Source organism: Gopherus flavomarginatus, chromosome 9 (assembly GCF_025201925.1).
Source record: "Gopherus flavomarginatus isolate rGopFla2 chromosome 9, rGopFla2.mat.asm, whole genome shotgun sequence".
NCBI classification, from domain to species: Eukaryota; Metazoa; Chordata; order Testudines; family Testudinidae; genus Gopherus; species Gopherus flavomarginatus.
Window position 1 is genome coordinate 37821418 of NC_066625.1, and position 13103 is coordinate 37834520.

The window sequence follows — 13103 nt, forward strand, 5'->3', positions numbered from 1 at the left end:
TAACCGCAATGCTCAGGGCATCATGAGCCTTCTGAAGACACCCAACATGACAAACCTTGCATTGGATACCACACAATTTATTTTATAAAGATGAACATGGCAGTGTAGGATGTCCCTCCAAGGTACAGAACGTCACAGCGAGTGTTAGTGGTCTAGTGATATGATCATCTGGGGATATCTCACAAAATGTATTCCCTGCCATGCAAGGGCCTTGGGCATTGGTGCAACCTCATTCCCTCCTGATCTCTGCCTATGGCACAAGATAGTTTAGTTTCCAGAGACTGGAATACTTTAATCTAATCCAGGTTATTGGATGTACCTCAGCAGTGATTTTGTTTAGTGGTCTGGGCTTCGTGGGAGGTCAGACTCCATGAGTCCCTTCTGGCCTTAAATTCTAGAACATGTAAGAAAACTCCGCACTGTTGGGTGGGTGAGTGGGTGCAAAGCATCCCCAGGTCTCCACTGGCATCAACTCAGGCTCCACAGCTGCTTGGGACATCCCCACCCTGCCAATGCACTTGTGGCACCACTGCCCAGCTTTTGCCAGTCCCGGCATTGTCATGTGATCTGCCTGCCTTGTGCCTGGTTCTCCCCAGCATTGGGATTCTCTCATTTCCATGGACCTGTAAAGAAAAAGCTCACTCTTTGCAAACAGAACAGACAGAAACTTTAAGCACAACCCAATGAGCGCTTATCCCCATATCAAAGGCACAGAATTTTGGCACAGGATTCTGGAGATTTTCAGTAGCGAGTGATGTGTCCAGCTGCTGTACTTGTAAGATAGTGGCAAGAATCAAACTGTGTCCTGGGGCTTGGGCCTCCGAGGGGCTGTGGCTGTGTCTCAGTGGTGGGAATTCCAGAGCCTGACATATAACAGAAGTGATCCAAGTGTCTTAGTGCTAGAGCTTCTGTAGTGCTGTAGTGCTGTCAGGTCTTAGTGCTGGAGGTTTCCTGCAGGCCATGCTATAGTTCAATGTGTGGCATGTCTTATTGCCAGTGACAGCTGGGTGCTATCCTATGGGGGAGCGGTTCCAGTAGTGTGTTAATGTGCAAAGTCCCCAAGTGCTAGGCTGTAATACAAGGCTGATGACGCACATGTCTCAGCAAAGAAAGTTTCTAGGTGTTGTGCTGTAAAATCATAGAACATTAGGGTTGGAAGAGACCTCAGGAGGTCACATAGTCCAATCCCCTGCTTTAAGCAGGACCAACACCAACTAAATCATCCCAGCCAGGGCTTTGTCAAGCCGGGCCTTAAAAATCTCTAAGGATGGAGATTCCACCACCTCCCTAGGTAGCCCATTCCAGTGCTTCACCACCCTCCTAGTGAAATAGTGTTTCCTAATATCCAACCTAGACCTCCCCCACTGCAACTTGAGACCATTGCTTCTTGTTCTATCATCTGCCATCACTGAGAACAGCCTAGCTCCATCCTCTTTGGAACCGCCTTTCCGGTCCTTGAAGGCTGCTGTCAAATCCCTCCTCACTCTTCTCTTCTGCAGACTAAATAACCCCAGTTCCCTCAGCCTCTCCTTGTAAGTCATGTGCCCAGAGATGGATGGTTCTATGTGAATATCATGTTATTTATTATTAACAGTCGGGCAATTTCTGCCCTATGCTGCTGCTTCCCTTGCAGAGCAGCATGTCTTGGAGTTTCCTTGGGTGTGAAAGCATTTGCTCCCATGGATGAGGTTGAAGGTTCAGGGAATCCATGGGACAGCCTTGTGGGGACCTCTGGTCTCTGTCCTGTGGCCTGGCTGCCTTCTTCTGCTGGTCAACATGGTCCTGCAAGAGTTTTGCTACCAAAAGCATCCCTCATGACTGGGTCAGGGGCTGCTTACACCTTTTAGGCTGTCTGCAGTGACTTACACTGTAGTGCCCTATGCATTAGGGGGAAGTATCCACTAGAGACCAGCTGGCCCCATATACCCTACCAGCCACCAGACCTGGGTCCATGAGTGGTTGGGATCTAGCAGGAAGCACGCCATGGAAACAGCATTCCCTCTTATGCATGCAAAGACACACCCTCACCCACAGCCACAGCCGGGATCCCCTCCATTCACACTTACACACAGCCACAGCCGGGATCCCCTCCATTCACCTTCACCCCAGCCATAGCCGGGATCCCCTCCATTCACCCACAGCCACAGCCAGGATCCCCTCCATTCACCCTCAGCTTCAGCCACAGCCAGGATCCCCTCCATTCACTTTCACCCACAGCCACAGCCGGGATCCCCTCCATTCACCCTGACCCACAGCTACAACCACCCACACAGCCAGGATCCCCTCCATTTACCCACACCCTCACCCACAGCCACAGCCAGGATCCCCTCCATTTACCTTCACCCACAGCCACACCCTCACCTACAGCCAGGATTCCCTCCATTCACCCTCACTTCCACCACAGCTGCCCTGGCAGTTCTGTCCCAGCCAGTGCAGTGGCTTAGCTACACTGGAGCGGGGCTGCATGCTGTACTCTGGAAATGTAGATGGATTTACACTGGGCCCATTTATACCTCACCCAGTGGAGAAAGAGGGAACATCAGCTGTGGATTGGATTTGGCTGCTGTCCCTTTGCTTTGCTTTCCCTTTCCACATGGAAGGGTTCGTTCTTTCGGTCTTAGTGTCACCTACACAGTAGGCAACAGGGTTGTTCCCCACAGGACTCCCTCATATCATCCCCTCCCCAAATGTCAACTCTCCCCCCATCACACAATCGTGTACACCTGTTCTTCAGCTCTGGCAACAGTTGACTCCATGGATGGTCTCCCCGCTCCCAGACGTCCTCTTCATCCTGGAGGGAATGCCGAGCTCAGAGCTACATGTTCTTTTTCTGGTGGGGAGAGTGGTTATCAGGGCCGCCCAGAGTGGGGGGCAAGAGGGGCAATTTGCCCCAAGCCCCGGGCTCTGCAGGGGCCTCCACGAGAGTTTTTCGGGGCCCCTGGAGCGGGGTCCTTCACTCGCTCGGGGGCCCCAGAAAACTCTTGCGGGGCCGGGTCCTGGAGCGTCTTCCGCTCCCGGTCTTTGCTGGTGGAGGAGTCATTCTGCTCCGGGGCAGAAGGACCCCCTGCCATCACATTACCGCTGAAGTGGGACCTGCCGCTGAAGTGCAACCCGGTCTTCGGCGGTAATTCGGCGGCGGGTCCCGCTTCGGTGGTAATTCGCCAGCGGGGGGCCCCCGCCGCGGGTCTTCGGGGCACGTCAGCGGCAGGTCCCAGAACGGAAGGGCCCCCTGCTGCCGAACAGGGCCGGCTCAAGACATTTTGCCGCGCGGGGGGCCCCCTGCCGCTTGCTGGTCCCACGGCTCTGGTGGACCTCTTGCAGGCATGCCTGCGGATGCTCCACCGGAGCCGCGGGACCAGCGGACCCTCCGCAGGCATGCCTGCGGGAGGTCCACCGGAGCCGCCTGCCACGGATGGCCCCAGACCCCCAGAATCCTCTGGGCAGCCCTGGTAGTTATTATGGGGGGAGGCAGATGGGTGGGTTCCTGTTTTACCTGGATGTTATCTGGGGAGCCAGTCAGACTTAAATTGATCCTCCTTCCAAATTCCCTTAGCATGTATGACACCATGTCCAGGAAGTTTCAAGGGAGCTGGGAAGAGGAAAAAGTGCTCTGAGAGCTGGCAACTGAGAGATATGCTTGTGAAATATTTCCTCTGATGGCCGTCCAACTTCTCTTGACACTTTTATAGGGTTACCCTTCAAGAGTGATATAAAGGGTGTAGCACAGCCCTGGCTCCTGGGGCCAGAAATCCACTTGATTTGAGGCCTTTCTTTGTCTTGCCTTTGGAACAGATTTGCTGCACCCTGCATGCTTTCCTCTACCCTTCTGTCCCTTCCCTTTGTTTCTCTTGCTCCTCTCACAGGGTCAGCACCACAGTGTCCCAGAGCGGTGTCTCCACCATGCCCAGCACAACGAGTAACCCCAGAAAGAGACAAGCCCAGGCCCTGACTCTCCTGTCAGTGTAACTCCAGTTAACTCAGTGGTGTCACTCCTGATTTACAGCAGTGCCCATGAGAGGAAAACCTCTTCCTTGTCTTGTCTGTACTATGCGCCCATGTTGCTGGTCAGATCTATGTTACAACCTTTTGCCGACGTAGCTGTATCAGTAGGGGTAGGATTTGTGCCTGACATCACTGTACTGTACTGGCAAAATCCTGGGGCCTGGAAAAGTGAAGCTGCCACAACGCAAGCTCTAGCAAAATTGCCCCTTTGCCAACAGTGCTTATTCCAGCTCCATCCGAGTTGGTAAAAGCTAGCTCCAGTATGTCATCTTGGACTGCAGTCACACCCAGCTCTACCCTCCCACATGGGGCCTGTGTCTTACTGCGGCTCAGTTACACTGCTCTGGTAGTGCAAAGGGACAGGAAAGTATATGTACCCCCACTTCAAGGCCACATTCCATGACTAGAACAGTATCAAATAGTTTGAATACAGCTGAGACTCCAGGCCATGTGGTAGAAGGGGGAGGAGAGGAGGAGAGATAAATAATGAGGGCTTCTTGGGTTTTTTAAGTTTCTTACATAAATTGAAGTAGAAATTAATTTTATATTCTAGGAATGTGCCTCGGCACAAAACAGAGGTTGAAAAAAGCCTAAATTATTAATTCCAAACACAATTTCCGTTCTTTCATAATCACATTTTTATTAAATTAATCAGGACCATAAATCCAGAGCAGTTTTCTTTCTTTCTTTTATTTTTTTCTTCAAAACCCAGGGCTGAGTGGGAAGGCTGCAGGGAGAGTGAAGATGTCACCTGTGTGCTTTGAGTCTGGTGTATTCTCTTGTTTTTATCTCCCACCTGTCACACCAGGTCTCTGGCTGCCCCCCAAACTCAGCTTCATGCCTCCCTCTCCTCAGTCATCCTTCCCACTCTGGTCCATCTGTCAACTCCTCTGGCTGCATTTCATCCCCAATTCTTCCTGCCTTGTTACACTTGGGAATAGGCCCAAGGCAGCTCTTGGAGATCAGCAGTCAGTGTGTATGCAGCGGTGCTGCCTCTTACTTGTTGGCAAGGACAAGGCGGGGTTTGCTCTCATTGAGCTAACCAGGTTCCATCTCTGTTTCAAGCGCAGCTCACCCTTGCCTACACTTCGGGGGCACTGGCAACACCAAGGCAGCAGGGCTGAATGCTGGCTGCTTGTGGCTGAATCAGGGTTTTCACCAGAGCAGAGACACTCTCATCTCTCCAGCCTCCTGTTCCCTCACTCCTCCTTCTATCTTGGGACACTGGGGAAAATCTTCAACAGTGCAAGTCCCATTTTCAAAAATGCCCATAAACTTGGGCTTCCAAGTGCCTGTGTCCCTTCTGATAATGGGAGATGGGATCCTAAAACACTTGGAGCCAGATTCTTAAAGGTATTTTGGTGCTTAAAGATGCAGGTAGGAGTCAAATGGGATTCCAAGGGAGTTTGGCACCTCGGTGCTTTTGAAGATACCATTAGGTGACTATCTACATCTTTAAGTACTGAAATGCCTTTAAAAACATGGCACTTTCGAAAACTTTATCCACTGTCTCCCCCATCCACTTCCCCCCTCATTTCTCATTCCTCCCACTTGCCAGCTTTTCTCCCCCACCTCTGCATCTCATGCTGCCCCCAGCCCTCTGTGTTATGTTCCTGTTTAATCTTCAGCTGATGATCTTCTAGCAGCATTGTATGTGGGGAGACTGGGACAGAATGGTGGGGTGGCACAGTGAAGGGGGAATGATCTTTGGGAAATCTTAATAGCTTTTATAAATAATAGTACTAATAATAATTTCTAGTCTTTTTAAAGCACTTTGCTTTTTCCTCTGAAACCCTCCCGGTTTCTTCAATAGAAATCGCTCAATTCCCTAGAAACATGTTTTTCTAACTTAGTAGATTAGTTTACATCTTGTGGCACTTAAAAACATTATTATTATGCCAAAAAATAAATAAAAAAAAAAGGGCTCAGATTTATGGCTCTTTCTCAGGCCAGATCTCCCTGGCAGTGCTTGTTGGCTTTAACTTCTGTTTCTACAAAGCCCTTTCAGCTGCCAGGCCTGCTCTGTCTCTCCTTCTCTTCCCATCCACTCTGCACATCTCATGAACCTCTTCTCCCCAACCAGGGCTTTGCCCCAGGGCTATAAACTACTGACTCACTGCAGGAAGAGGTGTTAGCAAACTGTCACTCATCACAGTCTCTCGTAGACCCCATGTGTGCCACAATTACAACCCAGTTAGGGGATTGGTTACAACACAGTTGTCACTTGACCCCGTTCCAACACCGATAAAGATTATAGTGTAGACGGAACCTCGCCAGGTCTCTGTATTCAGACTAACATCTAGCACTGCCCCTTCCTTCTTTTGCATCTCCTCTCCTTTCAGCTTTCTGGACAACTTCCCGTCCCATGGCTGGATGTGATTCAGTGCTATGCTCTTGCCACCAGCCCCAGTGCCGTCTGCCTCAGACTGGTGCTGCTCTCTGATACTTACTGTTGTGAATTCTCTCCCACGGAGAGTTAGTCTGCTTGCAGATACAGCCAGTACTTGGCCCAGTGAGGCGCTAGTCTGACAGGGCCCTTAGTGCCCCACTGCATTAGTGATACAGGCCTGATCAAGGAATGAGAGCAGAGACTGGCATGGGGTCTTGCAGTGGGATTCTGGACTCACCCTAAATCCTGTTCTGGACAAACTCGCACTTTGTGCATCCCTTGAATGCTGCATTTGAAGCCTAAGGACAGACGTCGAACACCAAGGCTATGGCTTCACTGCCCAGTTAACCTGGGTGATCAGTACCTGAGTCTGAGCACCCAGGTTAGCCTAGCCCACATGTGAGCATCCCCACAGTAATGTCTCAGAGCTGCCCTCCTTGCCTCAGCCATGCTCCCCACCATGGCAGGAGGGACGTGGGGGAGGGGGTGTTATATACCTACACTGGGTGAGCTTCCCAGGATTCAATTAACCTACTTTAAAGCAGAATGGTACAAAGCAGCCTTAACACACCGGAAGAGCTCGGGCAGTTGCTAAATCGCAGTAGCTTAAATTGGTGCATTTCACATGTGCCCTATAAACTGGAGCTGGTGAAAACTTTTCATCAAAACAATTTGCCATTGAGAAATGCCATCATGATGAAAATAATTTTTTTCACAAAATTGTATCGATTTTGATAAAAGTTCATTTTGGGAAACGTTTCCAACTGTCAAAACTTCCAGACATTTTGTTTTGAAATTTATTTTATTTTATATTAAAACATTTTAAAAAATAATAAATGGTCAAAATTAAAACAAAACGTTTTGGTTAGCTGGGGGGGAAATGTGAATTTTGTTTTTTGAAAACTTGTGAAATTTCGGCTTTTCCTGTTCATTTGGGATGGAAAAAAATGTCAAGCTCTCCAAAGATTTTGTGAAATGGAAAATCATTTTCTGGGGTGGGGCTCTGTCATAAACACAACCAAACTGCTGGGATGAAATCTACTTGTCATGTCTGGAGCACTTGGGCCTGAAATACACCTCTACGTCGATATAACGCTGTCCTCAGGAGCCAAAAAATCTTACCGTGTTATAGGTGAAACCGCGTCATATTGAACTTGCTTTGATTCATCAGAGTGCACAACCCCGCCCCCCCAGAGCACTGCTTTACCGTGTTATATCCGAATGCGTGTTATATCGTGTCGTGTTATATCGGGGTAGAGGTGTAACTCCTATACAGGAGCCAAGACTTTCCAACTGATTAGCTTGAATAACTAGCTCACGAAAGAGTCCAAATATAGTCATTTACACCAATTAAGGATCTGACCCACAGAATTTCTTAAACTACTACAAAGAAGTTCCTGTGCTTTTAATCTGCCCATTGTTCCTTTCACAGTTAGCCTTCAAATTTTTAGGTAGACTTGTTACTTCAAGTTATGTTGTTGTGTTTAGTTTTGCTATCATTAGCAATGACATTATGGACTTTCTTCTGGTCTTTCAAACTCTGGTGTAAATCAGGAGTAACTCAGGTAAGATCAGTCAAATTCTCTCCTATTTCCATTGATGTAAATCTACAGCATGGCTGTGTAAACCAGCTGAGTTGGATTAGATTTGTACTGGTTTAGCCAAGAGCAGATTTCAGCCCACTGGAATAATTCAGGACGGGTAAAGCCAGTATCAGCGAGATCAGAAGCAGCACTGAGCAGTTCTCCAAAAACAGTTAAAAATAACGTGAAGTTCACTCCTTGCACAAGGTCTCAAAAGTCCACTAAAGCCCTGAAAATAGGCTCTGCGCAGGGGTGAATTGTGCCCATAAGGCATAAACATCATAAAGTTCTGTCCCAGGTCACCCCTGTCAGAAAGTCAGCCTCATCTGGCAGCAGCTCCATGGCCTGTGTGGAATGAGCCGGCCATCTCAGGCCATTTCCCAGGGGAGAAAGGTCCATGTCCCAAAACCAGCATTGCCAAGGGCTCTCGGCCTGCCCACTCAGCAGAGAAGCCGAGGACTGAATGGGCCACTGAAAACAAACTCTATTCTCTCTCTAGAGCTGTGCCTTAGAGTCACAGTTCAGAGCCACTGGTGGCGGTGGATGTGCAGGAAGCTTGCACTGCTGCTGCCCATACTGTATTTGTTCTATTAATAAAGAAAGGGATTCAGGCCCCAGGACGGGCAATCAAGCCATCCTCTGTCAGCACTAGATTCATTCCGAAAGGGAAGGGAGAGAAATGGAGAAACCCAGCATAAATGTCTTTGTCATAAAAGCTGCCAGAGTGTGACTCTGTGCTTCCCTACATAAAAAGGGAGAGGAGACCAAAGCAAAGCAGGAAAAGCCCAACCGAGGTGGGCAGGGCAAACTGGGGTAGAGGACAGCACTCACTCGCCTTTGCTGGGGAATTAGCTTCGTGCTGAGCTGCTTTTATCAGTGACAAATTTGGAGCTGGCAGCACAAAGGCCAGAATAAAAGGGAGCAGGGTGGAAAGGGAGAGAGCAGCAGGATCCAGGGTCCATTTGTGTTTCTGGTTTTCTTCCTTTTTTCTGGTGGAAGTTGGCATGGGGAGGTTGGTGTTTTGTTTTGTTTCTTTCTCTCCGATCCCTCTGGCAACCCACAAACAAAGAGAACTTCATTGACTGCTTGCCCTGTCCCAGGGGAAATGAAGCCAAGCTAGACAGAGAATCTGCAAGAGAGGAAGAAAGATGGGCTCAGAAAAGCACAACCTAAGCAAAATGTGTGGAGAGAGACAAATTGAGCTGTTCAAAGGATGGTGGCAGCAGAAGGGAATGAAGAGGGGGCTGCTTTGGGAAATCCTTGGGATCAAAGGCGTTGGGGAGAAAGGTTCCAGAACTGCTCTGCTCTCCATACAAAGCTGTTGCTTCCAGCAATAGGCATAAAAAAGGCTGGCCTATGGCATGAGCCCAGCCTCATGGAACGTGGCCAGATCAGGGAGTGCAACGCCCTGTGCTGTGCCAAAGACCTGGAATGATGCTGCACGTCCACAAAGGACACCGCCCTGGCCACATCCCAGCAGCACAATGCCCCCCATGGGCAGGAGGTGGAGTGTGTTCAGGTTATTCAGGGAAACACCTCCTGGAGCAGAGCAGCCTCCTACACTGTTGGTGTGCTGTGGGGTGGGGAGATGGAACGTCTTCAGCGTTCCTATCTGTGGCTGGACTCTGCCATTCCTGTTGCTTCCATACCCATAGCCTTGGTGTTACCCTCAACTCCAGTCTCCTCCTCTCACATCCCCCATATTTGCAGATCTGCAGCACGCCTCCTGTGTGAGCCTGCCTTGCTTTCACCACCTCTCCCTTTGCATCTCCTCTTCCTTGAACTCCTACAACTCCCTCCTCTGCAGCTCTGTTTCCCAGCACTCCAGAGCCTGGCATGTGCAGAACTGCATTGCTCCTGCCTCCTCACACCTACGAGGAAGCTTGATCCCATCCCATGCCACAGACAGTTCCACTGACTTCCTGCATCAGACTGCATCGGAATACAGGTCAAAAGGATTCTACATAGGCCAAGTTCATGCCTGGAGTAACACCCTTAACTTCAGTGGAATTACATGAGTTTGGCACAATGTATTCTAACTCCTTCTTTAGGACTTTCTCCAGCACATCCTAAGGGACATGGAGGCCAGAACCTCAGCTGGTGTAAATCAGTGTAGTTTTGTTGGCTTTGATGGAGCTATGCTGATTTACATCAGCTGAAGATCTGGCCATTCTGGGCCTCTCTTCCAGCTCCTTTATTTAGCTAGCATCAGCCTCATTCTCACAGTCTAGCTATTGATGGTGCAAGAACCTTCTCCTTTGCTGCTCCTACCGCATGGGACACCTTGCCTCTATTACTCCACTGTCCATCTCAAATCTAAGCTGAGGACACATTTTCTCCCTTATTATTATTTAATGTTCTCATTACATTATCCCAAGAGACCCAATCAGAATCCATTATGCTAGAAGCTGTGCAAACACATACAAAGACAGTCCCTGTCTGAAGAGTTTAAAATCTGTGCCTCTCGATTTCTCTCAGCCACCGCTGTTATTTATTATTAGCTCTACAGTTTTATTATCCACAGCTGCTGTAAATCAGCAGAGCTCAGCTGAAGTCAGAGGAGCTTCATCAATTGAGGATCTGGCTCAAAAGCTCTAGAGAGTTTGAGGATTCAGTTTGTCTGAAATCTGCTGTATGAAATTATATTGCCGTTTATTGGTCTTTGCCGCAGGTGGGTGATTCATTGTTAATGCCAGCATACAGTGCTGCAGGTGAGAGATGCAAACTTCCCCTAGCCTCTCCTTCCCCCTAGTTGTTATGGTTTTGCTTGTATGGGGTTTGTTTTAAACTACTCAGTGCTTAGTTTGCTCTGTTCCTTCTCTGCAGACTGTGATTCGTACTGCAAGCCAGCCAAAGGCAACTACAAGATTAATATGAAAAAATACTGCAAGAAGGATTATGGTAAGCAGCTCTTCCTTCCTGAAGTCAACTTCGCAGGGAAGAAGAGTGAGGAAAAGGGCCAGTGGACACCTGCAGCCAGGCCTTAGTTGGGTGAGCCCAGTCCTGGGATGGGAGCAGAATTAGACTGTCCACCCTGTTCTGTCTGAATATCCCACCCTACCCTACATGGGTCGTGCCCTTCTGGCTTGAGAGGGGAATGCAGTCTGTGTTTACTCCATCCAAGCTTCCACCACCCTCTGTTCCTCTCCTATTAGGCCTCAATCTAGCCAGAGATCCAGCTGTTCACAGAGAGGCATCCAAAGTCAGCAATGACCAAAAGTCATTGCCATCTGGTGGTAGTTCGATGGCCGATGATGGTCTCTGGCCAGTGGCGGACTGGTGTCCGCATCCCGTCTTTCCTCAGCTGACCCTCACCCTCACTGTAAGAGATGGCAATCCGCACCCTAGCTGTTAGAGATTCTAAAAATTAAAGGCTGTCCCATCCGATGGCTTGAATATGCACTTGTGGGCAGGAATCTGAGAATTTGGTGTTTTCATTATCTGATTTGCACCTGAAGTCAGGGCTACAATTACTCAGAGTTAAGTTAATTTAGCCAATTTTCCAGACACTTCAGGGGAAGCCTTCCTTCCCCAAATACACATGGAGTCTAGGTGAGCCCCTCACTCCTTGAGGCCGTCCATCTAGAACAGTGCTGAAGTGCACCAGTGAGGGAATGCTGGAAGCTAGTGCTGTCACTGCCCACCTGGTACCTGCTGTGGAGGCAAAGTGAGACCTTCGGTCTCTGGAGCTATCAGTCTGGCCCTTTCCACCAGCATGAAATTCATTAAAATAAACCTTTTAAACTGTTCCATGCCCTCTCCCCCTCTGTCCCTTTCTGCCTGCCAGATACCTTACAAAGAACATTTTCTCCATACTCTTGTTGTCTGAGGGGTCTTGGGAGAAAGCCGATGTGAATCGCCACTGTGAGGCCAGGCTGGGCGGATGCTGACTGCACGTTGTTAATCACTGTGACATGGGGCCATTCACACTCGGGCATGGAGGGAGGTTCACTGGAGAGAGCTGTTTGATTGATCTTCCACAGGAACCCTTGGCTCCATCTGAAAAGATGGTTTTGGCAAGGTGGAGAGCAATAGAAATGGCTGTCAGATGGCTCTGAGTCAGGGAGTGGGGGAAGAGGCAGGAGTGAATGTGAGTTTTGAGAGAGAAGAGCTCACCAGAACCAGCCCTTCCATTCAGCTAGACTTTCTTGCAACTTTAACCCATTTATGTTTCTCATGACTTGCAGTGGAAGGGCTCCAGCTAGCCACCTGTGCCATATGTGCCCATAATAGACTCATGGGAGCTTGTAGATCCCCTGTAAAAGGAATTCTAAATGTGGGTCATTTCAGTGTTGAAAAATTCAAAATTGTTTTAGCCAGCTGTGGCAGGACAAAGACTCTGCTGGTTGTCTCGAGAATTAGCTCATTCCAGCCCAGAGCACCCTCTGCAGGCCAGTGTCTCGCCTGCCGCTGGCCCTATGTCCTTCCCAGACCCCGGTGCCCTTTGCCCAGGGGTCCTGCCCACCGCAGTACCCTCTCACTCTGGGTCTCCCCTCCCAGGGGAACCTCCCAACTCTCTAAACCCACCTTGTCTCAGTGGCTACTGCCAGTCATCATCTAGCCCCCTCTCACTGCAGCAGACTGCAGTCTGTAAATCATTCATCAGCAGCAAGGGGGGTTAGCATCTGCTGCCTTGGCCTATCTCTGGGCTGCCCCTCTGCAGCCCTAGTACCATTTTTGGCCTTCTAGCAAGGCCTACAGCCTGAGGTTTTACTAGGCTGGAGCTCCTCAGCTCCTCTGGCCTTCCCCAGCACTGCTCCACTTCAGGTACCTTCTCAGCTCCCAGGCAGCCCGATCCTTCTCTCTCAGGAGCTAGAGAAAGTCTCTTTTTCTCAGCCTCTGGCCCTCAGCCCTCTTATCAGGCCAGTTAATATCCATTGAGTCACAAAATTCGAATTTCCAGGTACTTTCCGGCTATTTCTTTTAGGGTGACCCCTGGTTTTCCTCCTCAATCCCTGAACTGCTATTTGTACCTATGGGCCCCATATGAGTACTTCACAAATAGGCATGACTTTATCCTCACAACACTCCTGAGAGCCAGGGAAACATCATTCTCCCCATGGAGAACTGAGGCACAGAGAGATTGTAAGTGACTGGCTCTGGGTCACGTAAGGAGTCTGTGATAGCTC

At 49.4% G+C, this 13103-nt stretch overlaps 1 protein-coding gene across 1 annotated transcript in view; it reads left to right on the forward strand.

Moving 5' to 3' along the window:
• The window catches only part of NTN3 (netrin 3), a 95967-nt gene that overhangs the window by 75288 nt on the left and 7576 nt on the right, over positions 1-13103 (forward strand). The window contains exon 6 of the mRNA XM_050968237.1: positions 10801-10875. Coding sequence (XP_050824194.1) covers positions 10801-10875 — 75 coding nt within the window. The remainder of the gene's footprint in view (positions 1-10800; positions 10876-13103) is intronic.